The following is a 26,317-nucleotide window of genomic DNA, read 5'->3' as shown; positions in this document are numbered from 1 at the left end:
GCCTTGACAATGGAGATCTGTGTACTCATGTGACCTGCACTCAACAGCTGACACATTAAAGATACCACAAGTCTATTTCATAACAGTACCATGAACACCTTGCTTTGCAAGTGTCTTAATTAAAATCATATCGCCAAAACAATAAATGAATTTCACTATGAATGAATGGTGATACTCTTTAATTGAAGACATGGATTCAGTAGACTTCTTCCCAAGTAACTAAGACTAAGAGACTAATTCAACAGTCATACAGCAGGACGGCTGTACTAAAATGCTACATCATGCTGAAATCAAAAATGATTTTAATGAATGAAACAATGTTTGAAGCTAGAGTGGGAGTGAACAACATCCAAAATGAATCTATCAACGTAAGGATTCTACCCATCTACGTTGTACATGGTTCATCAAATGAACATATGTGAAAAGATCAAGCTCAAATTGGAGTACTGCATGCATATCACACAACAAAACTTCACCATAACCCCGTAAACTCAACCAACACTATTTACACCAGACCCACAAGGGACCATTACCCTCGGAAAAACAAAACAAAACAAGTGCAGCAATAATACAAAATTAGCAAGACAAAGTGGATAAATATTGTGGAAGTTACAATCCTCTGATGTCAGTCTACACCTAGTCTTTTGCAAAGGCAGCTCGCAATGGACTCGCACAGAGCGAGCAGTGGACTTGCTCGCACGCATACAGCGATGGGATTGGACTACGCCGTTCAAGCGCTGTGTGTGCAAGTCCTCTGCTCTCTGTGTGCGTGTCCTTAAATTATACGTAGCAAGCTGCCTTTGCAAAAGGCTAGTCTACACCTTGGAAACACATAATTTGGTAGGGACTGGTCATAGAAGGCAGCATAATGACTCGGTTTTGTGAGTCGATCTCGTTTGCAGGTAACTTCCCGTTTCTTGAGCTGATGAGGATTTTATCACCTACCCAACTGCTTAACAGGAGCAATGTCTTTCCCATTCTTCATAAGATATATTGTCAGCTGAGAACCAGAAGGGTGCTGTTGCATTTTAAGATCTGAGCGTGAATAGAAATAAAACAATCAATTTTCATGAGATAAGTTTATTTAATCAAAAGTGGGTACATTTCTAATCGTTTTTCCAAATATATGGTAAAATAGTACCCTTGTGGTTTAAATTTGTTACATTTTCCTGAAAATGAAAATAATTTTAAAAATTGACATGAAAATGTAGAAGCGATCCAGCTCTACAACATGATACCAATAACTTAATATCCCCCAAATTGCCATAAAGCCCTTTTGGTTCTCAGCTGACAATATACAGGCCTACATGTACCTATGGCAAGATAACCTCATACAACATGTATGCCCTAGTACAACCACCCTGTACGATCACCCTGGTGTCTTTTTGAAGTAACACTAAATAGACAAACAAATGAACAAATAAATGAACAAATATATAAATATGGCAATGAACAGATGAATAAATACAAAGAATAAACAATTCAATTGCGAATGCAAATACCAAATCTACACAAACATCTGAAAATACTAAAATCTTGTTTTACGTGCGCCATGATTACAAGACAAACTTGAGGCACACCTCACAAGAGATAAAAAGCTTAATTAATAGATATTCATTTTTGCCTTTATGTCAATGTTTCCAAGATGGCTGCTTCAGAACTGTCCAAAGGAAATCAAGGTAGATGATTTATTGTTCAGTGACATGAGATTTTGAAAGCAGAAGATCCAAAGAAATTTTGTGCAGAATCAGTTCTCCTATTTCAGCTCGATGAAAAAGAAGTTTAATGAATGTCCTCTCAATAATTTGAAAGAAAACAATTGGTGGAAGCGGAGATCTCTTGATATGTGGCAAACAGAAGAGTATTAAACAATCATCAGTATTTTGTATTCATTGAGTTTATCCATTCTTCTTTAAAAAAAACCTCTGATTTGTACAACAGAAAACTGTATTTGTATATTATGTTTGTTCTGAAATTGCAGAAATAAATATCAAATATCACAAAAAATATCAAACAGTGATCAGACTCCACAACATGATTTCCAGTAGTGATCAGGGCTGCCAACATTAACCAGTCAAAATCAAGCAGATTCCAAAAAATAATCAGGGTAATACCTGCATGTTACAGGCATCTCAGTGGGCACAAAAATAATAATACCCAAATCAGGGAGATTTTTATATTCTCTTGCAAGAACATGATGGGATATGTTATTTTCAGGAAGTCTCCTGCAATACAAAGTCTCCTGTCATACAGTTTAGTTTCTGTACACTTCTAACCATGACTCCCTCACAGTTTTCAATTAAATTTACATTCATTCCACCCGGCCAATATGGAGCTAGTGGATAATAACCCAATGGCAAAGACTCATGTTTAGCTGCTTGTAACATTTCATGCCAGTTTGTACTAAAATGACCTAATATTGCACTAAAACTAAGATCATTTCATACTGCTACAAGTTTGACATGACACAATGATGCAGACAAGTTGTAGTAGTTGGCTAGAAGTAGCTTGATTTATCTTTGGTCACAATTGTGCTAGGAATATCAATTAGTATGTTTTCTTCAGGTCTTACAATTAGTGTAGTACTTGATACATACAAAAGCGAGAAATCTCACAGCATTCTTCAATAATCCTTTTGACAGAAAGTGAAAATGATCTGAATGTGAAATACTCACTATCACTCTACAATCAATCATCTAGCATTGATTTCATCTACCAAAATGAATGGAAATGACAAAGAGGAAAGACAACTATTTATTTTAATGAACAGAAAAAAACAAACCACATTTCAAATATAAAAACTAGAAATGTCGCTACAGCGACTGGTTATACCCCCGCCAAACAACATTTCATAAGCTTTGGTCAAAAAACTGAGGAAGTAGTTAAATCCGCAAGATCTTTCCTTGATCTTCTGCCATTAATATGCCGTTACCATGGCAACATACTTTTGGGTACTGTCGAAAAATGCGTCTTGCACATCTACAACCAAAGGCACACATCTGTACCGAGTTTCATGGAAATTGGGCAAAAACTGAGGAAGTAGTTTGCAACACAAAATTTTCCATCATTTTGGCTCATAATATGTGAGCTGTTACCATGGCAACATACTTTTTGTCACTGTCAAGAAATGTGTCATGCTGACCTATATCCTAAGACAAACATTCAATATGAATTCCATGAGAATTGGAAGAACACTGATGAAGCAGTTTTGCCATGAAGCATTTTGCCCTATATTTTACCAATAACATGCCGTTACCATGGCAACGCACTTTTTGCCACTGCGGAAATATGTGTCTTGCACATTAACATATTCAGATGAACATCTGTACCTAATTTCATAAAAATTGATCAAAAACTGTGGGAGGAGTTCGCGACGCAAGATTTGTACCCATTTTTGCCCATGATATGCCGTTACCATGGCAACGTACTTTTGGGTACTGTCAAAAAATATGTCTTGCACATCTACAACCCAAGGCACACATCTGTGCCAAGTTTTATGGGAATCGGTTGAAAACTGAGGAAGTAGTTCGCGACGCAAGATTTGCAACGGACCGCCCGCCCGACCGCCCGCCCGACCGCCCGACCGTCCGCTGATTCCTATATACCCCCTTCAAACTTCGTTTGGCGGGGGTATAACAAGTACAACAACGTATATATAAGTACAACAGAACCTCCAATGTAAGGACACAATTTGACAAATGCAAAACTGGAGAACTCTTCACTTCCTGCTGCAGAGTGGGATTCAGACATACATGTACTTCTGTTAACAATAAGAGGAGAAGCACTTATAGAGCTGGATACACACAATAAATAGAATACACATTGTAACTGTTTGTTCCATCACTTTTGGGCAAATTAGAATGCACACACAGAACAGTATGCCATCCATGATTCTTAGTCAATTCAATGATTACTATTATTCAAAGTGCATCTTGTTCACTGTCAGCCATTATGGGGAAAAGATCCTGCATCTGTTTGGTCTACAACATCTATCATCTCTGCTTCACTTCTGCCTTTTAGATTCACACATTGCTTCTACTAAACATACCTAAATCTAAATTGTATAAGGTCAAAAAATTGACTAGGCTGCAGAGTGACAGAATTGATATATTCTTTTTCTTCTACATTTTGTTTTGTTTTCCTCTGTTTTGGGAGGGGGAGTTCAATAGTTTGCAATGCAATCACATATCAACATGAAACATTGTAAGAAATTGATATTACAAACATGATAACAATTGCTTTGTGAAAAAAGTTGAAATCTGATATCATTTCAGAATGCGTGATACGATCTTTTACTATTTTTTTTTTGCAAGCAACGTCAAAACATATGCTTCCCTTGAATGCGTAAAAGATATACATGGGAATATACTTAGGTGAGTATACAGCTAACAAAAAGAATCTGAGTACAGTTGAACCTCTCGTATCCGGACAAGTCGGGACCGGGGCTCATGCGGATAAGGGATTTGGCCGGATACGGTAGACTCAATGCTTTATACATGTACATATACATACACATGTACTGATGTAGCCCATGTACAGTAGTACCACATGTAGTAATGTGTATACTGCAACCTTTTCATTGTTACACTCAGTAACAGACCCCAAAATAGAGGTGTATGTTAATGTTGGAAGTAATATGTAATTCATGTGTGTTTGTGTAGGAGTTCTCAAGGAGTTGGGAATCCCCCTTTCCTCCCGTAATTATAAAAAAAAAAAAAAAAAAAAAAAAAAAAAAAAAAAAAAAAAAAATCACGGCGAGATTGCGTCCGTATAATAGAGAGATCCGGATAAAGGGAGGCCGGATAAGAGAGGTTCAACTGTATATCTAGAACTATTATCTATCTTAAATACCATTTGATGCATTGTCACACACTGCTGACAGAGAAGTACAGTCACAATTTTCAGTTTTCCACAGAGCAAGGCTTCCTACTTGCAGAGATTGCATCAGGTATATCAGATATACAGCTGAAATAGACTCGCATACACCATACATTTTGCAAGTATGATATTTCAGGAATCTGGACTTGCAAAACTCTTTCTCAAGTGGCTGAATTAGCAATTACTAAATGCAGTTATGGACGAAGAATAAAGTATCATCTGTTATCAACAGAAGAGATTGTCATTTCCCACCATCAGATGATGTACATGCACACTGCACTGTGTCATAGGAAGAATTGTTTTTTTTTTTGTTCTTATCTTTGCAAATATTAATCAAGTCGCAAAGAAGACATCAATGTGAAGTATGCACCTTATACAGTATTATTCCTAGACTGGGTTGCCCATAACAATGACATGTGTTGTTATTTCTGCAAACTGAATTATCAGAAAGGAAGAAAGTATCCACCACGACTCACAAGGGCAAATGCAACACCATTTCATTTGTGCAGCACTTTGTCAGTAAAACCCGGTCTTGAACAATGTGCATTTAATTCAAATCGGCCCCATTTATCTGCACGAGACATTTTGACCAAGAAGTTTTGGTACTTGGCCACGCCCTGCACTGAATAGGCCAGCTGGCTTCATGCATACCTACATCAGATGCTGAATACCCCTGGTTCAAATCCCCCATGGGGCCATTCATGCCATATGTGTGTAGGCATGCCTATCGGCCTATAAAGAGCTAAATTTATGGGACTCGCTTGGGTAGGTTAGCACATCGAGATCCAGTGCCTCTGAGATGTTCCTTCTGTGATCCGATCCAGTCATATGTGACCGTGCATCACAAAACCAACAAAAAGTCGTACCCCTTGATTTTATGTGAGGACTCAAAAAAGGTGAAATGGGTCAACCGAGTCAATCTTGAGTTTTTCATATTTTCTGAAAGAGCTATCCTTCTACATTATTCTTCAGTTTGGGATCACAACATGAATGGGAAAGTGTGTTTTCAGCAATTTTTCTACAACCCTTTTTGAGGGAAGAGTAGAATGATTAGGTATGTCCTAGAGGCCCCTTTTCGTTTCTTGAAATCCTTTGCACACTCCTCCTTTTCAAGTAGAATAACTTTTGAAAGGATACTACCGCTTTGAAAGTTGGCATTAATCATGGACAGAATGTTTTAATAGAACATGCTCAATTTCAGCTTAATCTGATAATCCCTCCATTGTTGTTGCTCCATTGGTTTACATCCTGTGTTTTGTCCCTTTCATCACACAGCTAGCACGGCTTGGTAAAGATTGAGCGCTTGAATACTACAGGCCCTGTACTCCAGAGCCTCTTTTCTCAGTTCACACTTTTCCAGAGTGTGTGCTTTCTTTCCAGTATTTAGATAGTTTAGTGGAGTCCATTTGAATTGAGTTATACATCATTTTAAAGCTTTATAGAGTCTTTTGCTGGTTTTGTGATGCAGGGTCACATATCATCAAAAGAACAAGGTTAAAGGGGCATAGTCCCGGTAGTTTAGAGGGCGCTGTTGATGATACTGCCGATCACCATTAGCATTGATACGAAGGTTACCAAAGTTGAGCTGTCATCAAGAGTAAAGTGCGTAAGTAACTTTGCCTTCGTTGTCTTCTCTGCGCATCGGGCAGTCTGTAGTAATGCCAGGGTGTGTGCATATGTGCTTGTTATTATGACATCACAAAAGAAGTTTGCTAAAGCTGTCATCCCCCTCAGCCGAATCATGAGCCGAACTGTGATCGGACGACTGACTACAGTGGACCGGACTTCTTCGGACTCGGGGAAGTGGGCCAAAGCGTAAGCGCTATTCGATAGTGTAGGTCTCTATAGGAAACTTGCACCGTGTGCCCGCGTACGCATTTGACTAAAACACCGGGACCATGAACCTTTACCCCTTTCTATGCCAAAGAGTTTGGACAATGTGTACAATGATATGAGGTTTTCTGTGTCAATTGGCACTCTAATGGTTAACCTATGGCAGTTTACTAAACAGACACACTTAATAGGTTCACACAACAACAGCCCTTCACTGTTCATTGTGGATGACTGACAATAAACAAAACATGGTTTTGACTGGACACTCTGACTCCAATTCATGCACTGTAACAGCACACTAAATGCAAAGCATGACACAAGTTTCTCAATTCATTTTATTCTACATGCATTGTATCATGAGCTACAAATCACCTGTTGATTCTCCATCAAAGATGGCAGCTTTGGAAAAAAAATGCTCAAATTTGACATAATTACGTAAATCCCATTTCAAAAGATGGGACATTGCAACCCATATCCACATATTGCACTTTATATCTCTATGAATCTAATCAGAAGTGACTGATACCTTGCATGACAAGGAATATGCCTAGACACAAAAGTCATGTACACCTCATCACTTCAACAGGCAATTTCAATAGTCTTAAAGTACAAATGTTCTATAAAATATTTCAATCACTTTTGAATTCAACAGAACATATTGGCCCCTGATTATGTGTTTCACACATTCTGTAAAACCAGAAATGTTCGCATGAATTTTAATTTCATGAAATTCATGAGAGCCAACATTCAAGAAAATGAAAACTCAGTAAAAGTTCCTGTTTACACTATACGCAATGAATTCCAATGGCAATTTGCGAAAATTTCATGCCACAAATATTTCTCGCTTTACAGTATTGCATACCTTCTGCAGCTGTAACAAATGCGATGCTGACAAGATAAACCTTGGATGCTTACTCTTAAGATGATCAAACTTTCTTTGAGTTACTCACAGTAAGTACAAAATCACTACTTTTCTGGTTTTCAGATGATAGTGCATGTAACTTCAATTGTATCTTGAAAAACAGTCTTCCTGTTTGTGTATGTTATTTTCTTTCTGTGTGTATGTGTGTGTGCACTTGCATTGGCAAGAGTAGCTACAAGTAAGAGTGTATGAGGGCATGAACATGCCAGTATTATAATTCTAGTGTGATATAAAGATATATGTACCTTTATCAATACTATTCAAAATTACCAAAATTTACATATTTCAGCCCTCTCTGAACACACACAAAGTCGCAACAAAGACATGAAAATATCAAAATTACTATTCTTTCCTCCCTTTTTCCTTTTTTTTTTTCTTTTTTGTCGAGGAGGCAAGCGACAGGGCAGTTGTAGCCAGAAAGGTCAGAATGTTCAGCAGCAGATATCGCATGATGAAGGGCTCCCTCTGTGACAGCCTTCTGCCAGCTTGATGGTGCTCTCTGCCAGTCTACCAGAGAGAGGAATGAGATTAGGGAGCTTTGCACACAGAGTCTCAAGGCTTGAAAGGTTGAAAGGTTACTCAGTACTACCAGGGGGTACTTGGGGGCTAGTGGAGAGCTTTAAGGGCTAGCAGGGGTTCTTTGGACTAGTAGGGGTACCTGGGGATAACTTAGGGTGAGGTTTAGGGGCTAACAGAGGTACCTGGGTAAATGGGGCTACTTTTGGACAGTGGTGAGCTCAAAGTCCTGATAAGGATTTCTAGGCTAACAGGGGTACTTAAGCAAGTAGGGGTACCTGGAATTAGTTGGATTACTTGGTGATAGTGGTGAGCTCAGGGCCATAAGGGGTACCTAATAGGCACAGCCTGGGTCCTAATAGAGCTTTGGTGGCTAGTAGGAGTACATTGGGATAGCTCAGGGTCCCAACAGAGCTTTGGGGGCTGGCAGGGGTATGTTGGGAAAGTGGGAAGCTGAAAGATAGAAGAGGTATTTAGGACCACTGTGAGTTCTCTGGCCAAGTGGTGATCTTGTACAGTACTTGGACCTGTAGAGTTCTTGGACCTGTACAGTACTTGGACCTGCAGAGTTCTTGGACCTGCAGGACTCTTGGGGGTTAGTATGCGTACTCGTATCTCCTTCTACCACGAGGTCTGCACATGAACTGGAGTCCGAGGCTGATCGCCACAAAGCAGGCGTAGAAGAGGTAACGATACAGCTGCCGATAGCGAGACGGAAGCCATAGAAGTGTATAATGGAGCTGGCCCTCTTCATCTGTTGCCATAGAAACACATCAATAAGTTTAGTTTAGATATGACAGGGCTGCCAATCTCTGCAGACAAGAAATCAGATAACACAGTAAGAGACAGTTTGAAGACAAAAATCTTATACTGGTTCAAAATGTAAGTACTGCACATACCAATTATGCTAAATCGAATTTCAGTATAACAAAATATACTTGTAAACATAATTTTCATGAAAGCAAGAGATTATCAAGCAGAATGGTGAGGCATGAGGTATGAGTTTTCTTCAATTTGCCTCCCTCTACAAATGAAATTTGTAAGATCGCAACTGCTGATCTATAATTTAACAAACATTTTTTCCAACAGTTGCGATCTTACAAATTTCATTTGTAGAGGGAGACCAAATGAAGAAATCTCACACCTCAAACATACAGTTAAACTCGCCTAAGTCGACGTCGCATATGTCGAATAATCGCGTAAGTCAATGATTTTAGAAAGTCCCGATTTTTCCCCATTGACGTATGTGTATTAATTCACTCACAAGTCGAATTTTGTAAGTCGAATACTCGCCTAAGTCGATGAAATTCCAAGAACACTTTCACAGAAAAACCATTGAATTCATTGTGCCTACAGGCTTGTAAGTCGAATAAGATTTTATTGTGTAATAAATCACTGTCATTTATTATTCATTATCTATTACTCATCATTATTTTGTTTGTCAGATGAGTTGAGGTGACCAAAAAAAAATGATCTAAAATCAAAATTCAAAGCGATCGCATGGGATCGTTTAACTCTCTTCGTATTTGGAGGTCCGCTGGTACAGCCCTGTCAGCTGTCGCGCTAAGTATGTACAGCGTTCGTACAGTACACATGCGTTCATTTACACGTACAGCATTGAGCTTGCAGTGTACATGTAGCTCGGCATTTGCAGCGCTGTGCAGTTGAGTGGTATAATAGATGAAGCTGCTGAGTTTTCAAAGTGGAAAGTAGGGGGAAAGTTACGGGCACGGGTAAATCAGAATTGCACCTCTACACGCATTTCAAGCCACGGTAGGGTAAACTGGAATCAATCACTGCCCAAATATCGTTCGTATTCACTTCCCCAAGGTTTAACAAGGGTGTAAAATAATCGGACTTGTGCCAATACTAATGCACTGTCCATGCAAAGTTAGCCGCGGCCCTGCTGGGCGACCCGTGCTGCGGCACACCGCTCCAGCTCTCGGCTCCAGAGTAGACAACATACATGTACATTAAACATACATGTACACTGTACCTGTGGTGAAACTGTAAGTCGATTTTTTTTTGACTTACGCACAAGTCGAAGATCGCCTAAGTCGATGTGTTTTGCTCAGTCCCGAGAAGATTGACTTATGCGAGTTTAACTGTAATTTCCATTCACACAAATATTTCCTCATTAGGACAAACCAGAATCTTTAAAGTACCAATAAGCAAATATTATTCTTTTCATGGCAATTAGTGCAGTTTAGTTCTTGGACTCTTTGAGGGGATTAGAAAAACTTAGAGAAATAAGTAAAGCCACAACAATCTTCCAAAAGGCAAATAATCAGTGCCAAAATATCTAGGAATAGCAATATTTTGCAATCAAACAGGTTCCTTCAAACCATGCATCGCCAGTCTATGTTATAACACCTTAAGTCTGTGACTCTCTGGAGAATGTACTCCTGCGTCAGATGAGGATGTGGATTTCATTTGAAATTGTTACTTAGCAACAAAAACAAAAACATCATCATTGAGTATTTCATATGACTTTGTTCTCATGTCTGAAAATAACACCATATTTGCCATCAACAGCTTTATATATTATGAATACATATGATTACGACCTTTAATCTCTCAAACTTCTGAAAGGGGGCATGCTTCATAGATATGTTGGCAAGTACTGCAGGGACAATGGAACCCAGGCCTTGTCATGACTCCGTTAACTTGTGTATTTTGCTAACCCTCACCAATGACGGCGGCAGCGTAGGCCATGTTGCTGACACCCATGCGGTAGCTGCATGTTGGGATGCGGTACTCTTCCATTAGAGAGTCCTCCGCTGAGTTAATGACCGAGTTGAGAGATGCATCCCTTGGATACACCTTCTTGAAGAAACTGACCAGCTGCTGCAGACTGTGCTTCATGTAGCCCGACTGGGAGGAGGAGCAGAAGAAGAAGGAGCAGTAGAAATATTTATAAGAGAAGGAGGAGAGGGAGAAGAAGGAGGAGGAGGGGGAGGAGGAGGAGGAGGGGGAGAAGGAGGAGGAGGGGAGAAGGAGGAGGATGAGGAGGAGGGGGAGGAGGAGGAAGAGGAGGAGGAAGAGGAAGAGGAGGAGGAGGAGAGAGAGAGAGAGAAGAAGGAGAAGAAGAGGAGGAGGAAGGAAAGAGGATGAAGGAGGAGGAAAACGAGGAAGAGGAGAAAGAGGAGGAGGAGGAAGATGAGGAGGAAGAGGAAGAAGAAGAGGAAGAGGAGGAGGGAAGGGAGAGGAGAAGAGGGAAGAGGAGGGGTAGGATAGAGGTGAGTTGGAGGAGGAAAAAGAAGAGGAGGAGGAAGAGGAAGAGGCGGAGAAGAAGAAGGAGGGGGGAAGGGGAAAGAAGGAGAAAAACACGAGGAGAAAAAAAAAAGAGGACAAAATGGACAGGGAGCAGGAAGATATCAAAAAGACAGAAAAGGGTATGAGGAAAAAAAGTAGGATGAGGGGGAAACCAGAAAGAAGGGGAGGAGGAAAAGAAGAATGAGGTTAATGGAGAGTAGAATGTGATAGGTTCTTGGGGCTGCGACTAAATCATTGTAATCTAATCTCTAATTAAACATTGTCTACAAATATTCAAGTATCTAGAACACCAACTGTTTGAAGTGCACCAAAGGAGCCGACAAAGATAGCCTCTTTTTTTCTTTTTTCTTTTTCAATCAATCTGTCAATGCAAAGTGGAAGGGGCAGATATATTCATATATCATGAGCTTGAATTAAATTCGAACAACTGGCAAGAGAGAGAGAAAGATAAAGAGAAGTGGGAGAGGAATAATACATCGAATAGAGAAGTTGGTGTCAAGTGACATGAGATGCAATAGTCAATGATACTCTTACAGGTAGTACCAGCATACAATGTAGATCATATGTTTTCCTTCCCTTGACCCATTTAAAGGGATGGTGCAGTATTGGTGGAGATGAGAATTGGGCTTTTAACTTTTTGTGAGAAACCAAGAAAACACTTATGATATAGTACAGAGCATACCATTTTAAGAGGAATTCAAATTTTATTTAATGAAAATCGGGTTTGGAGTGACTGAAACATCCAAAAACAAAGTAAAACAAAGCGATCATAATAAAGTGTGGGTCCCACACTTTATTAGAATTGCTCTTTTTGAATATCTCAGCCATTTCAAAACCAATTTTCATCAAATAAACGTTGAATTCCTCATAGAATTACATGCTCTTTCATATTTCATAGGTTTCTCATTATCTCAGCAAAATATGTTAGAAACCTAAAATTAGGTCTCAACTAAAACTATATGATCCCTTTAATGTCCTTCGCAACTGAATTTTAAGTTGGTGTTCATCAAAGGAGGGTGATATTTTTTCTATTATGTATCAAAGGTCTCTCGTTCGACTCATGTATTAGGAGAATACGTGACTGCAGTTGCAAGTGGTGATTCTGTCTTAGCAACATTAGATTTCAGCACACAGTGAATCGTTGTGAATTCATGCGAGTAAAATTTGTGTTTGCATCTGTTCAACTTGCTTCGCTTCTTTGGCTATCAATGACATTCTATCCCGTTGAGGATAAGTCACGAGTGTACTCGGGCAAGTGTCTATGGGAAATGTGTGTTGTGGCAAAATCAGCTGGTCCTCAATGGGTTAAACTGTGATGGGAACTTGTTAATTCTGTCACACACTGGCAAAGGTTTGCTGGGGAGGATATCTTTAGACATGCATTGTCTGAGGAGTTGCACTCAGTTTCCTTTGTGTACAATGTGATCCTTTTGTAGAGTTTTGGTGATCTTTATTTGCATTAGAAACAACTTTTTACTCAAAACGTCTTGTAAGTGAACTACAGAGAACACTCTACCATCTCTAGATTTAAACATAAATTTACAAAAGACTACAAGCAACTCAAAGTACACCTTTTTTACATGACAAAAGTGAAAGTAACTCAGTCTTGCAACTGATTGATAAATTGCCTGTCAATGACAACATTAAACAGATTATTACATGTTTCGAAAATAGCATGATTAAAAAAAATATGAATCATCGGTGTATATAGTTGGTGTGTATTTATGTCGATGAGGGCAATTTATCAATCAGTTGCAATACAAAGACTCCTTGCAAGAATCACTGACTTGAATAAATTGATCTTTGAGAGACAGAGTGTCAAGATGCAGAACGATATAGCTATATGATGAATTTGTACGTTTGAATGTTGACTAACGAAATGATGTATAATGAAATGACGGTCAGAGCACTGTTTTGAACTAGAACTCGATAACAAATCAGCATTCCATTGTATCCATTGAGCGTCTGAACGTATGGCGACCATAGAACAGTATAACTGGGCAGGGCGTAATGGGAGCGCGCATGAAAGGTGATCGCATAGCTAGCTGTCACTCATGACCATAACAGCATGCGCAGTTGGAAATTGCACATATTGTATGCAACGTTTTCCAAAACGGTCGAGATAAGCGTCTGAATGGTCTGTCGGCTATATAAAGATTCTTTATACGTCATTTTTTATCAAGTTTTGGTATAAACTAGCTTGCATCTGAACAGGAGGTAAATCTTTACCATGAAGAGATGATGGGCTATGAACAGGACCATGGTTTGTCATTTATTTCACATTTCCTCAGCGGAATACAGCAGCAGGAAGGATCTGATTACAGACAGATATACTTGTCACGGGAATCTGTGACAAACTGACATTCCTAGAAAGACCGCCTTTCTCCGAATAGCATATTACTCTCAACTTTGAATCACATCAAATCATGTTCTTCCCTATGAGAAACAAGTGGGTAGTGGCTGAGAGAGATTATCTAGGGCTTACCAGCTTTATCTCTCTGGGACTAGGATGACTAATCCAATGTGACTCACCCACAGTGAAGTTTATGTATGTATCATCAATGCAGCACTGTACAGTGTACCAGACAATTCAGCCAATTCAGACAATGTAGCAGTATGTTTTTGAGTGTGTGCATGGTAGTGGTGGTGGGGGGGGGGGGGGCATCAAGGATAGTGCTTGTGACTGGGTCAATGGTATCTAAGGTCCCCCTCCCTACTTTATTCACAGGCCCTTTTACTTTTAACCCATTGAGGACGAGTCCAGAGTATACTCGGGCAGGTGTCTATGGGAAATGCATGTTGTAGCAAAATCAGTCCATCCTCAACAGGTTAAATGAGGAGAAAAGATCTATAGGAAAATCACAATCATGACAAGAACTTGTAACCATGCTGTACAGGTATCAACTGATATAAATTTCCCCGTACTATCACCCCATGGAGTGCATTGATATCTAAAAACATATCTGATTTTTTCCTTAAAGAATTGTCACAAAATAAAGAACATCATGAAGTTGTTTAACAAATTAAAGCAAAATCAATTACTTGCTGTACAATTTTATTTTAATTGCTGAGTGAAAAGAGCTAGTCTAGTGGTTACTTTCATTTTAAAGCGAAAGCAGCCAAGCTAAAAGGTCATACACCTTTTTGAACTTGAGATGCCCAAACAAACGCAGGATTTTTAGGACATGTTATTCATTTAGTGTGAATCCTGTGAAGTTGTAAAAATCTATATTCATTAAATTCAACCTGCTAGGAATTTAAATCAACTTCCAACACATTGACAGGTGACAAGTTACACTAATTGAGTTTGTAGTCTTTAATGAGTTGTCGATCCCAATGTCTGTTTCTCTAAACCAGGGTTTCCTACTTGCATTAATTTGACATACATGTATATGACAATATGCTTGGTGTCATTAAATCAATGAATAACAACGAATGGAGGGAAATCATCTTCTGCCTAGATGTGTTTTTGACACTTTCAATAAATCCCGGGGGGGGGGGGGGTGGTGACAAAACAAGATGGGTTCAAAATACATCAGTATCATGATGAGGGTGGTACAGTGCTCTGCCATAGAAGATACAACCTAATATTGTTAGGCAAATTTTCTCTCTATATTTTCAGGGTACATTGTACTGGAAATAATTGAACATCTCATCTGGAAAGAATCCATGTTGATCAACATGGCCTGGGAGGAAAAAACTAATTTGACAATGGCCTTCAGGAGCAGAGTGGTTGCCTAGATACCATCATCTTCAGTTATTGTGAGGCTGGTAGTGATGCAAGCAATGGAGTGGAAGAAAAACAGAATCTTTGAAACTCTTCCACAGCTTCATCTTGGGAGCAAATCAAATTAGCACAGATGAAATGAAGTATGCACTGGCATAGAGATTGTAACACCATTGTGCACAACAAGACAAGATTCAAACTATGACCACTTCTATAACACACTGACAGGACATAAAAGAAAAAGAATAAAGAATGCAAATAACAGGGTGTTCAGATGCAAAAAATTTATACTAAAATGGTATAGCTATACCAAAACGGTAGGTCCTATAGCTACTTGTACATGTATTTGATGACTTTATACGTCTGAACATTGACTAACAAAACAACGTATAATGAAACGATGTATAATGAAACGACAGTCAGAATATCGTTTCGAACTAGAACTCAAAAACGATTCAGCATTCCATAAGCGTCTGAACGTATGGCAAGCACAGAATGTTAACTGGGCCTAATGGGAGTGCACTTGGGAGGTGACCCTATACCTGTCACTCGCGGCGACGTCACAACCATAATCCAGAACGGTCGAGATTAGCGTCTGAATCGTCTGTCCGCTATACGATGATTCTTTTAAAGAAATGACGTATAATATACGTCATTTCTTTATTGAGTTTTGGTATAAACTGGCTTGTGTCTGAACAGGGGGTGATTTTACTCCAAATGTTCCAGGAGAAAATAAGTTTAGTCTACATCTTGATCCACTTTTTAAATGTGGCTTATTTCATCATGGGAACAAATCCATCTGGCATGCATTGTGCTCACCTCTGTTATTCATTTTTTTTTTTAAGTTTAGAATCAGTGTTCAAGAATTTTTTTTTTTCAAATTCAAACAAGAGTGAAACTCAAAGAAATCATGATTCAATTTCATCTGAAACTTTAATGCAAGACAAGTTAAAACTGTGACAGAAAAGATAAAAGGTGCATTGGCAATTATTATATTTAGTAACAGATTGTACCTGGTACTTACAGGTAGCTGGTTATACCAGAAAATATTTCTAAACTTGAGTACAACCACATATAAATGTCAGAACACGCTATTCCTGTTACAGTGCTACTGTCAGAACTAACTGGTCTTGCCCCTTTTTATCGCAAAAGATACCAGTGCTATTCCAAAGCATTGCATAGTAAGTATTTATCTGGTTTACCCACTACACCTCACCCCAACCCCCATGATGACAATTCCACCCAGAGGGGGAAATTTTGGTTGCCATCAGCAATTTATGACAATCACTGGTTCTGGATTGATTACAGACGGTGACATCAACCGTTTCATCATCTTGTCTTCTGTTCTAATAAAAATGCAAATTACTGTGACACTTTACAGGGGACAGAGATCTCTCCTATTTGAGGATATATAGAATGTAATCTCTGACGCTAGAGCAGCAATAAAACTTCGTCCCTTAGTTATACATTGTATGCCATATATTTAGCGAGTCTAATTTTTTGCGAATCAAGATTTCACGACAATATCACGAGTGGTTAAATTCGCGACTGTGGGATTACAGTGATTGACGGAGAAGTGTATGCATGCACGTCACATTCACGTTGGGTCAGAGTTAATATTTTTGCTTGCTTTTAGATTTGTGAATAGCACCCGAATCGCGAAATTTGAGAAAATAAAAACCTCGCAAAACATTCGGCGTATACAGGATATGTTCTGACAGAAACAGCAGACACAGACCACTGAAAGATCTTGAGAAATAAATCTTGCATTAAGGCCAAAAAAAAAAAATTGTTGCATTGGCGTAACCCGCCCGACCCTAAAAATTCCGCCGACCCCATGTTTTTTTATTATTTTTTTTGCTATCGATATCAAATATCTTGTTGATTGCGATCGCGATCGCACAAACCCGGAAGTGGAAACGGCTCTGGGGATATCGGATGTACGAGGGAGAGATCTAGCATTCAGACTGTGATGTATTGTGCACAGTTTTGCCATAGGTTTCTTGTGTGGAGAACTTACACGAATCTGTATATGTGGGACTGTAATAGAGATCGCCGTGTGCGATGAAAAGATCGTACATATGGGTCAATTTGCATCTATCTTATCTAAGTCAAAATAGTAAAATATGAAGTGAAAACATTCAAGATAGGGATTTCAACATCTTTAAATTCTGTGAAGGGGTATAATTCCAGTAATATCGGCCTCATAAATGATTTGTAGAATAGATGAACACAGCACATTTGGTTCAGCAGTTGTAACTGTTTACTGAGCTGAGCACGAGTTTTACACGTAAAATGCAGGTAGCAAAAAAAAAAAAAAAAAAAATCCGCCCGACCGACCCTATTTGAAAATCTCATGTTACGCCAATGCAACAATTTTTTTTTTTTGGCCTAATATATGCCTAACAGGTGCTCTCTACATGTAATGCTATTATTTCTACATTTCTCCTACAGTTTTATCTTCTATCTCTTTTTCTTCTCTCACATGACATTACTCACAAGATATTGACAAAATAATCTGTTCTAATGCTGATTAACATATCTGTATTGCATCAAGTAAGAACACTTCTTGAATGTCTTTTGTTCTAGTCAAGCCCTTTTCTTCACTCCTATCTGATTTGGCAAAATCTTGTATTCCAGTAAATAGGTCAAGACAGTATGATCTAACCAAGCTGCCATACATGAGTATGTACAACTGTTCTATGAAGGACACACACAAAAAAAAATGGGGCTCATTTTTTTATTTCTTCTGCCAATTAGGCCAACATATGACAAAAACATTTTTTTTTTCCTTTGGTTTTGTTTTCTTCTTCACTGTTTGAATCATAAACCCTTCTGTCAGCCTTGAAAGAAAACAGCTGAGAAACCTCATGACACTTTGACCATGAATTGAACTCCATGAAATGCATGCTTGGTAGGATTACACAGGACTCATACTTTACGCGAGTCGGATAAATAGCTGGTTTATAAACCATCCCCCTGTTCAGATGCAAGCCAGTTTATACCAAAACTCGATAAAGAAACGACGTATAAAGAATCATCGTATAGCGGACAGACCGTTTAGACGCTATCTCGACCATTCTGGAAAACGTCGTACAGATGTGCAGTTTCCCACTGCGCATGCCGTTATTGTCATGAGTGACAGCTATGGGGTCACCCTTTGTGCGCTCCCATTAAGCTCCGCCCAGTTATACCCGTATAAATTAATTGTATCATAGCTATACCGTTCTAGTATATATATATTTTTTTCTTTCTTTTTTTTTTTTTTTGTGCATCTGAACACCCTGCATAACTTATTGAACTAGACTGTAGCATGAGGATTCATGGGTGGTCTGATTCATTTACTGCCCACAGGAGTTCATTTGAAAACCACGAATAGCACTAGTCGGTGAGTACTGCATGACAGCATACACTCATCGGTAATAGTCTTATCCAGTCGAGACTCTTTAGCTGTGTGTGTACTTTATCAAGAGATCAGTGATAAGCTGTACACAGTTTGTAACAAGGATTCTCAAATATATCCGATCCAGGCCAGCCTTCCAACTCCAAGGTATCCCCGTGCTACTGGGACTTTTAACTCTTTTTGCGCCACGGTATAAACCCCCTGTGTGCCGTATTATTCTGAGACTGCAATGAATGCAGGCATGCTTTCAGAAAACATTCTGTTCTTTAAATCTAAGTAACTCCTACATTTATATATATATTTTTTGTTCTGCTGATCATGCAATGAGGAAAATCGTAGAGAAAATCTGAATCTATGATGTATTTCAGATGACAAGTTTATGATTTTTTTCTTTCAGATGACCAGTAGCAGATATCATTTTACAGGTAATTTGCAAACAATGCTCAGAAACTTAGAATTTATACAAAAATCCAATAAGGAACACCGCCTGATACCACACAATGCGTGCTATACATCTGAGAGGAACAGTGTTGCGAGTAAAGCTTTCATTGTACTGTGGCATTTGGTGATTTAGGCGGGTTTGTGCATTTGAGCAAAACATGTATGAAAACTTGGCACGCCGTCGCCCGAGTCGGGCATGCGAACGTGGCACATAAAGAGTTATTAGGAAGGGGGGGGGGGGAGGAATGATGAGGGGTAAGATATGAGACAGACAGAAAAGTACCATGTAAAGAGAAAGGAAAGGCTAGTAGCTGACTTACATAATGTGAATGAGCACTGAAGGCAAACCGTGGCTTGAGTACTCTCATTATCTGTGAGGGGAAATAGAAAGAGATTATTTACACCTCAATACGTAACATGAGACTTAAAGGACAAGTTCACCTTCATATACATATGGATTGAGTGAATGCAACAATATTAGTAGAACACATCAGTGATAGTTTGGGGAAAATCCGACAATCCGTTCAGAAGTTATGAATTTTTAAATCATCTGCGCAATCACTGCTGAATGAGGAGACTACTACAGTGTATGATGTCACCTGCGTACAATGGTATAAGGAAAATAAAAAGAGAATTTCACAAAACTTTGTTTTTTTAATAAAGTGTACATTTCTTCGACTCGTTACTGACGTATGTTAAGGGAAATATTATTCCCCTTGCCTTCTGAAAGAGAGAAGTCGAGTGTTCTTTTGTTAAGTGAGAAAAGTGAAAATATGTTGAATTTTCTTTATACTTTTTTTTTTATATCGTTGTACTCATGTGACATCACAAGCTATAGTAGTCTCCTCATCCAGCCGTGACTGAGCAAAAACTTCAAAAATTCATAACTTTTGAACGGATTGTCCGATTTTCCTCAAACTCTCAGTGATGTGCTCTACTAATATTGCTGCATTCACTAAACCCACATGTCTATTAAGGTGAACTTGTCCTTTACATGGATCATAACTGTATGATTTTTAGAGTCTATATCATACTTTTTATCCGCATCGTCCTGCGGAAGAGCAGTCCCCAACTGAAGCATACACTGTGTATGAATAAAGGAATTTTTAAAAAATGACAGGGACTCCACAATACTGATGATAATTCATGGCACACACTCCAATATTTACAGGGGGGGGGGGGATGACAAATGCACTTTCTCATATAATTGATAATCATCTAATTGTTACTCGTAAAAGCAACTTTGAACAAATTAAGTCATTTCTTCATTTGAACACATCAATTCACGACAACTTTATTTTACTGAACTGAAAAGAAATCAACTGCTGAATGAAAGTTTAATGAGTTGTTTTCAGACACCAGAGCCAAATTTGATTATGGGTGAGGAATCGATATAGAACATTTGAATGAACAGTAAATGGAAAAATATGGGTATTCTGGGACAAATCTGGGTAATCATTTCTCAGACAAACTACAAGAGTCTTATTCCACCAGAGCCAACTCAGGCAGGAAGTTCAGAATGAATTAATTAAAGCACTTTGAACTTTTGCCAGTCCTCAGGTTTCTACAATCCTGGGGATTTAAGAGAGAAACAGTAACAACAACAACAATGCAAACAAAATCCATGTGATAGAAAATGGTACAGTTTAAGGTAAATGCCCTTTTTTTCATAATCCTCCTAGATTATTGGATTTTTTTCTTTCATCAGTAGCTCAAAATATTTGGCATCAGCATCACATGTCTTAGTACGAAGACACAATGAAATCCAATTTGGAATTCATATCATTTTTAGACACACATTTGACCAATGAATAAGGTTTGACATTGTTGTGCCACAGTATATTTTACCAGTAGTCTTATTTTGCACTACCAATGAGCTCACTTCATTTAATACGAAATATATCTTGTCATAAAGTGCTATGATACAATCATCAGTATGAATGTATTACTATCAAAAGACTGTATTGTAGCAAATCATATAATCTTGCATTGTACCATAATTATTGTAATGTACTGTATTCCAGTATAGTGTAGGGTAGTGTAGTGTAATGTGGTGTATACTGTAAAAGTGGATATTTTCGCGCGACTAATTTTTCGCGCTTGGCCGGGTCAGAAGAGTTTCGCGTGTTTTTAATTCCACGGAATCTAGACATCACACAAAGGAACATATGGCAAGCAAAAATATTCACAGGCTTTTATTTTCGCGCTAGTTTCTGGCTGCGCGAAATGCACGAAAATTTTCACTTTTACAGTAACAGAACTTTGCTGACAGTTCAGGGGCGGATCCAGGATTTCTGTAAAGGGGAGGCACCTTTACAAAATTAAAGGGGGGCGCACGCGCCCCCCCCCCCCCATTTTTTCTTTTTATTTCTTTCGTTTGAACAAGAAATACAGAGGGAGCGCTTGCCCGGTGCCCCCCTCTGGATCCGCCACTGCAGTTGGTCACCCAGTGGGAAACTTACTTTTATATGTCTGTGTAGCATGGCCTCAGACAGTCCAGTGTGGGTCAAAATGACCCTTACTTTGGCATTCGGCGTCTGACTGCCCATCATGACTAGTGTGTTGGATAGCGGCCCGTCTATCTTCTCGTTTGGTGGCCGGTGAATATATTGTAGAGCATTAATCTGCAAAGGTAGAAGAGGCAGCAAAAATAAAGAGGAATTACAACTTTGATTGACATCTTTTTGACTACAATTATTTCGAGGAAACAGACATGAATGGATGAACAGAAAATGCCATCATATTTTTGTAATATACTTTGTAGAATCTGACAGGTTTTGACATGATGTCAGCCACACAGTTTCTTGATGAAAGATGTGATTTTAGATTACACAGAGACAAGTTTTTACACTCTGTTGAGATTTAATATCATCTTGAGAGACTGTTCTGAATTGAGCATCAGACAATTTGTTTAATATTTTGTCTTTCACAATAAAATGTCAACTATCTTCAATCATACAGAAGCCTTGGATGATACAATCAAAAGAAATAACTCTCCAAATGATTAGTACTTTGTACATGGGAGGAGAGACAAATTGGTTCAAAACCGATGGTTTGTGACAATGTGACTTGTTTGATGCTAAATACTGCAATAAAGCAAAGACGTTCAAACCTTCCGTCGAAGTATTAAAAAGTACACACTTTAGTACAACAAATGTCATAAGCATTTTGAGTAAAAAATTTGGAAATGTGAAATATGATGGAATACCTTTTTCACATTTCTTCCAGTAACTTTAGACAAGTATTAATGCGCTTATATTCTGAATATAAGCACATTTCTTCTTTATTGTTGCTACAACTGTTGTCTTCATTAAACCAAACATTTGCCATTCCCAAGATGAGCAATGTTTACGTAAAATTCATTATGGAAAATCATTACTCCAACATTATTCCATAAGATTGATCAGGGGTGGGAATAAAATGAATGTAATTTATGGATGTACCTTGTAGAATCATCCACAAACTTGAAACACATGGGAAGAAATGTTACAAACAGATGGGCATTTTTATTTTGTTTTAAAAGTATTGATCTGTTTCCTAAAGCAGCAAAAGGTTAAATTGAATGAAGAGATGAAATTGAGATTCAATACACAAGCCAGATTAATGTTACACATGGACAAATGTCTTCAGTTGTCACCAGCATGTAGAAATGTACATTGTACTACATGTACATATGTATGAAATGGAAGACCTGTGCAATGGAGACAGACTTTTGCTTATGAGAGCAAAGCAACACAGACACTTAACTGAGACATCGACAGGGCTTTTTTCTCTATGCAGACATGAGACAATTCCATTGTTCTAGTGTTCATGAATATGTAAAGAATTTTCTAGTTCCCATTCATATGATGACTATTTTCTTATGATACATTTTACTTGTCTTTGCACCCTTTTAAACAGTAATTAACTAGAAATGTCGCTACAGCGACTGGTTATACCCCCGCCAAACAACATTTCATAAGCTTTGGTCAAAACAACATTTCATAAGCTTTGGTCAAAAAACTGAGGAAGTAGTTAAATCCGCAAGATCTTTCCTTGATCTTCTGCCATTAATATGCCGCTACCATGGCAACGTACTTTAGGGTACTGTCGAAAAATGCGTCTTGCACATCTACAACCAAAGGCACACATCTGTACCAAGTTTCATGGAAATTGGGCAAAAACTGAGGAAGTAGTTTGCAACACAAAATTTTCCATCATTTTGGCTCATAATAGGTGAGCTGTTACCATGGCAACATACTTTTTGTCACTGTCAAGAAATGTGTCATGCTGACCTATATCCTAACACAAACATTCAATATGAATTCCATGAGAATTGGAAGAACACTGATGAAGCAGTTTTGCCATGAAGCATTTTGCCCTATATTTTACCAATAACATGCCGTTACCATGGCAACGCACTTTTTGCCACTGCGGAAATATGTGTCTTGCACATTAACATATTCAGATGAACATCTGTACCTAATTTCATAAAAATTGATCAAAAACTGTGGGAGGAGTTCGCGACGCAAGATTTGTACCCATTTTTGCCCATAATATGCCGTTACCATGGCAACGTACTTTTGGGTACTGTCAAAAAATATGTCTTGCACATCTACAACCCAAGGCACACATCTGTGCCAAGTTTTATGGGAATCGGTTGAAAACTGAGGAAGTAGTTCGCGACGCAAGATTTGCAACGGACCGACCGCCCGACCGACCGCCCGACCGCCCGACCGTCCGCTGATTCCTATATACCCCCTTCAAACTTCGTTTGGCGGGGGTATAATAAAACAAGCACTGCAGAAAATTAAAATGAAATAAAGAATTATGGTTGCTCTCAACCTTTTTCATACACTCCACACACCACTGTTCACATACTGTGAGTTGACTGATTAAAATGTTATACAAAATGTACAGTTATGTTGTCTTAAAGGGGATGGCTAGTAACTGATCACTGGGAATCAGTGGGAATGCTGAGGGATGATTGTTCCAGTCCTTGTGGGATTCATTTAAGAGTACATTATATATCTACAGTTGTGTGAAAATTATTTGCTTCAGAACGGTCTCATATTCAAGTAATGTGCAGATTAATGCCCCGTCACTGACCAGGCACGTTAACCTGGAAATATTAAACTGCACATTACTTGAATATGAGACCATTCTGAAGCAAATAATTTTCACACAACAATAGATGTACTCTTAAATGAATTCCACAAGGATTGGAACAATCATCCTCCAGCATTCCCACTGATTCCCACTGATCAGTTACTAGCCATCCCCTTTAAAGTGGAAAACCACAAACTTTGCTGGTTGGAAATACAATCTAGGTGATATTCCTCTCTCAGTTTCTTGTTGTGAGGGTCTCAACAGCTAATTCTAACCATTCATAAGATTGTCTTACAAAAGCAAAGTGCATACCTGCAGAATACAGTATATAGTTTGGCACACACAGTAATTTTTTAGGTGATCCGAGTATCCTCTCGGATCACCTTCTGTTTCTGTACGGATTCTTTCTTCTTCTTCTTCTTCTTCTTTTTCTTCTTATTTCTCCCCAAAAGTTGTGCATCGATTAGCTCAGAAAGTCCTCTTCCTATCAATTTCAAACTTATACCATATGTGTATCGTCTCCCAAAGACGGCAATCGAACTAAAATCAAAGTGATCAGTCGACCGTGACGTCACTATGACGTCATTATATGAAAACACATTCTCAATCATATCTCATTAATGGAATGGAATTTTTAAATGAAATTTACGTCACATATATTTCAAGTTATGAGCATTCTACTCATATTCTCAAAATTCATATTTTCTCTCAAAACGTGCGCGTACGCGTGCGTTGAAAAATTTGTATCCTCAAATCGAGCTCAAATTTTTTTTGCACACGTTTCAGACCATTTGGAACATTTTTTGAAAAATTGAAAAAATCGGACGGACGCGTACGCGCGCGCGCATATACGCACACACAGCTCATATGCAATAGAAATTTCCGGTTTTTTCACACTTATCGGATGCCTGAAATGTCAAGGAATATTTCTACCAAGTTTCAAGTCAATCCGACTCAATATGACGTCATACGGGCCCGTCAAAGTTGAAATTCCGCGCGCGCGTCAATGGCGATATACAGTGCAACTATGCCAAAAAACCGCCAATTTTAAATCCGATGTTACTCGTCAGGATGGACGGCGACTTCCAATTTTCTTTACATATTCTGAAAGCTGATGAGTTGTACATGTCATTTCATGGGTTGGCAATACTGGAAAAATGATTAAAAGATATCAAATTTCTAAATAAAATAAAAAGAGTAAATTTTCAAAATGACGTCATCAAATTTCAAGTTTACTCGAGCGTATCTCACTTATCCTTTGCCCATTTTCACCCAGATTTCAGTATGTTGTAGCTTATTAAATGCTCTTACATTAATGTAATAACAACAATTTCATTGGATGACGGCATCACCTCGTAAAAATGGATTCAAAGTAAGCTTGTCAAATTTGACCAGTTTACGTGTTATCTCTATGGGAGTGCAGTTTTTCTGGAAATGAAAATTGACATGACTATCTTTATCGAGCACTAGCTCACTTATGCTTCGGTGAATTTCTCCCAGATTTTAATATGTTGTAGCTGAGATTTTAAGCTATCGTTAATGTGCCCTTTATTTTTTCATCCGACGTCGGCATCACGTCGAAAAACTTGGTTGAAATCAAAGCCTATCTTCGATGTATTTTCATATTTCTTTCTTTCTGCAACTTTCTTTGCAATCACTCAAGAAAAACATACTCTATCACCACCATATTTTGCACATGTTTAGTTCATGTCACGTACATTATTTCATAAAATAACAACTACTTCATTAGACGCCAATTTGGGTATGTAAATTAGGGTCAAAGGTCATAAATGTTTCATCCTGTATCTTGGTGAATACTCGTCTTATTTTCCCCATATTTTGCACACGTAAAGACCGTGTTACAAGGATCATTTCACAAAATAACCACTTTTTGCTCAGATGCCATCTTGTCTGTGCAGATCGGGGTCAAAAGTCATATGTACTTCTTTCTTTATCTTCGTTATGACGTGTTATCTCTATGGGAGGGAATTTTTCTAGATGTGAAAATTGACATGATTGTCTTTATCAAGCACTAGCTCACTTACCCTTCGGTGAATTTCTCCCAGATTTTAATATGTTGTAGCTGAGACTTTGCGCTATCGTACGTGTCCCCTTTGTTTTTCATATGGTGTCGGGATCACGTCCAAAAACGTTGTTGAAATTAAATCTTTATTAATTCTTTGTCCAATTTTCTTTGCAATAACGCAAGAAAAATAGCCCCTATCAACCCCAT

The 26,317-nt window shown here is 38.5% G+C and overlaps 1 protein-coding gene across 1 annotated transcript in view; it reads right to left on the bottom strand.

Annotated features, from left to right (window-relative positions):
* Positions 1-8,646: 8,646 nt before the first annotated feature.
* LOC140232056 (uncharacterized) overlaps positions 8,647-26,317 on the bottom strand; it is a 31,731-nt gene continuing 14,060 nt past the window's right edge. Inside the window, exons 4-7 of the mRNA XM_072312208.1 lie at positions 21,459-21,620; positions 19,317-19,367; positions 10,840-11,023; positions 8,647-8,903 (exon numbers count right to left, since the gene is read on the bottom strand). Coding sequence (XP_072168309.1) covers positions 8,746-8,903; positions 10,840-11,023; positions 19,317-19,367; positions 21,459-21,620 — 555 coding nt within the window. The 3' untranslated portion in view covers positions 8,647-8,745. The remainder of the gene's footprint in view (positions 8,904-10,839; positions 11,024-19,316; positions 19,368-21,458; positions 21,621-26,317) is intronic.

This window comes from Diadema setosum, chromosome 8, assembly GCF_964275005.1.
Source record: "Diadema setosum chromosome 8, eeDiaSeto1, whole genome shotgun sequence".
NCBI classification, from domain to species: domain Eukaryota; kingdom Metazoa; phylum Echinodermata; class Echinoidea; order Diadematoida; family Diadematidae; genus Diadema; species Diadema setosum.
This window is presented reverse-complemented; position numbering and strand designations above follow the sequence as displayed.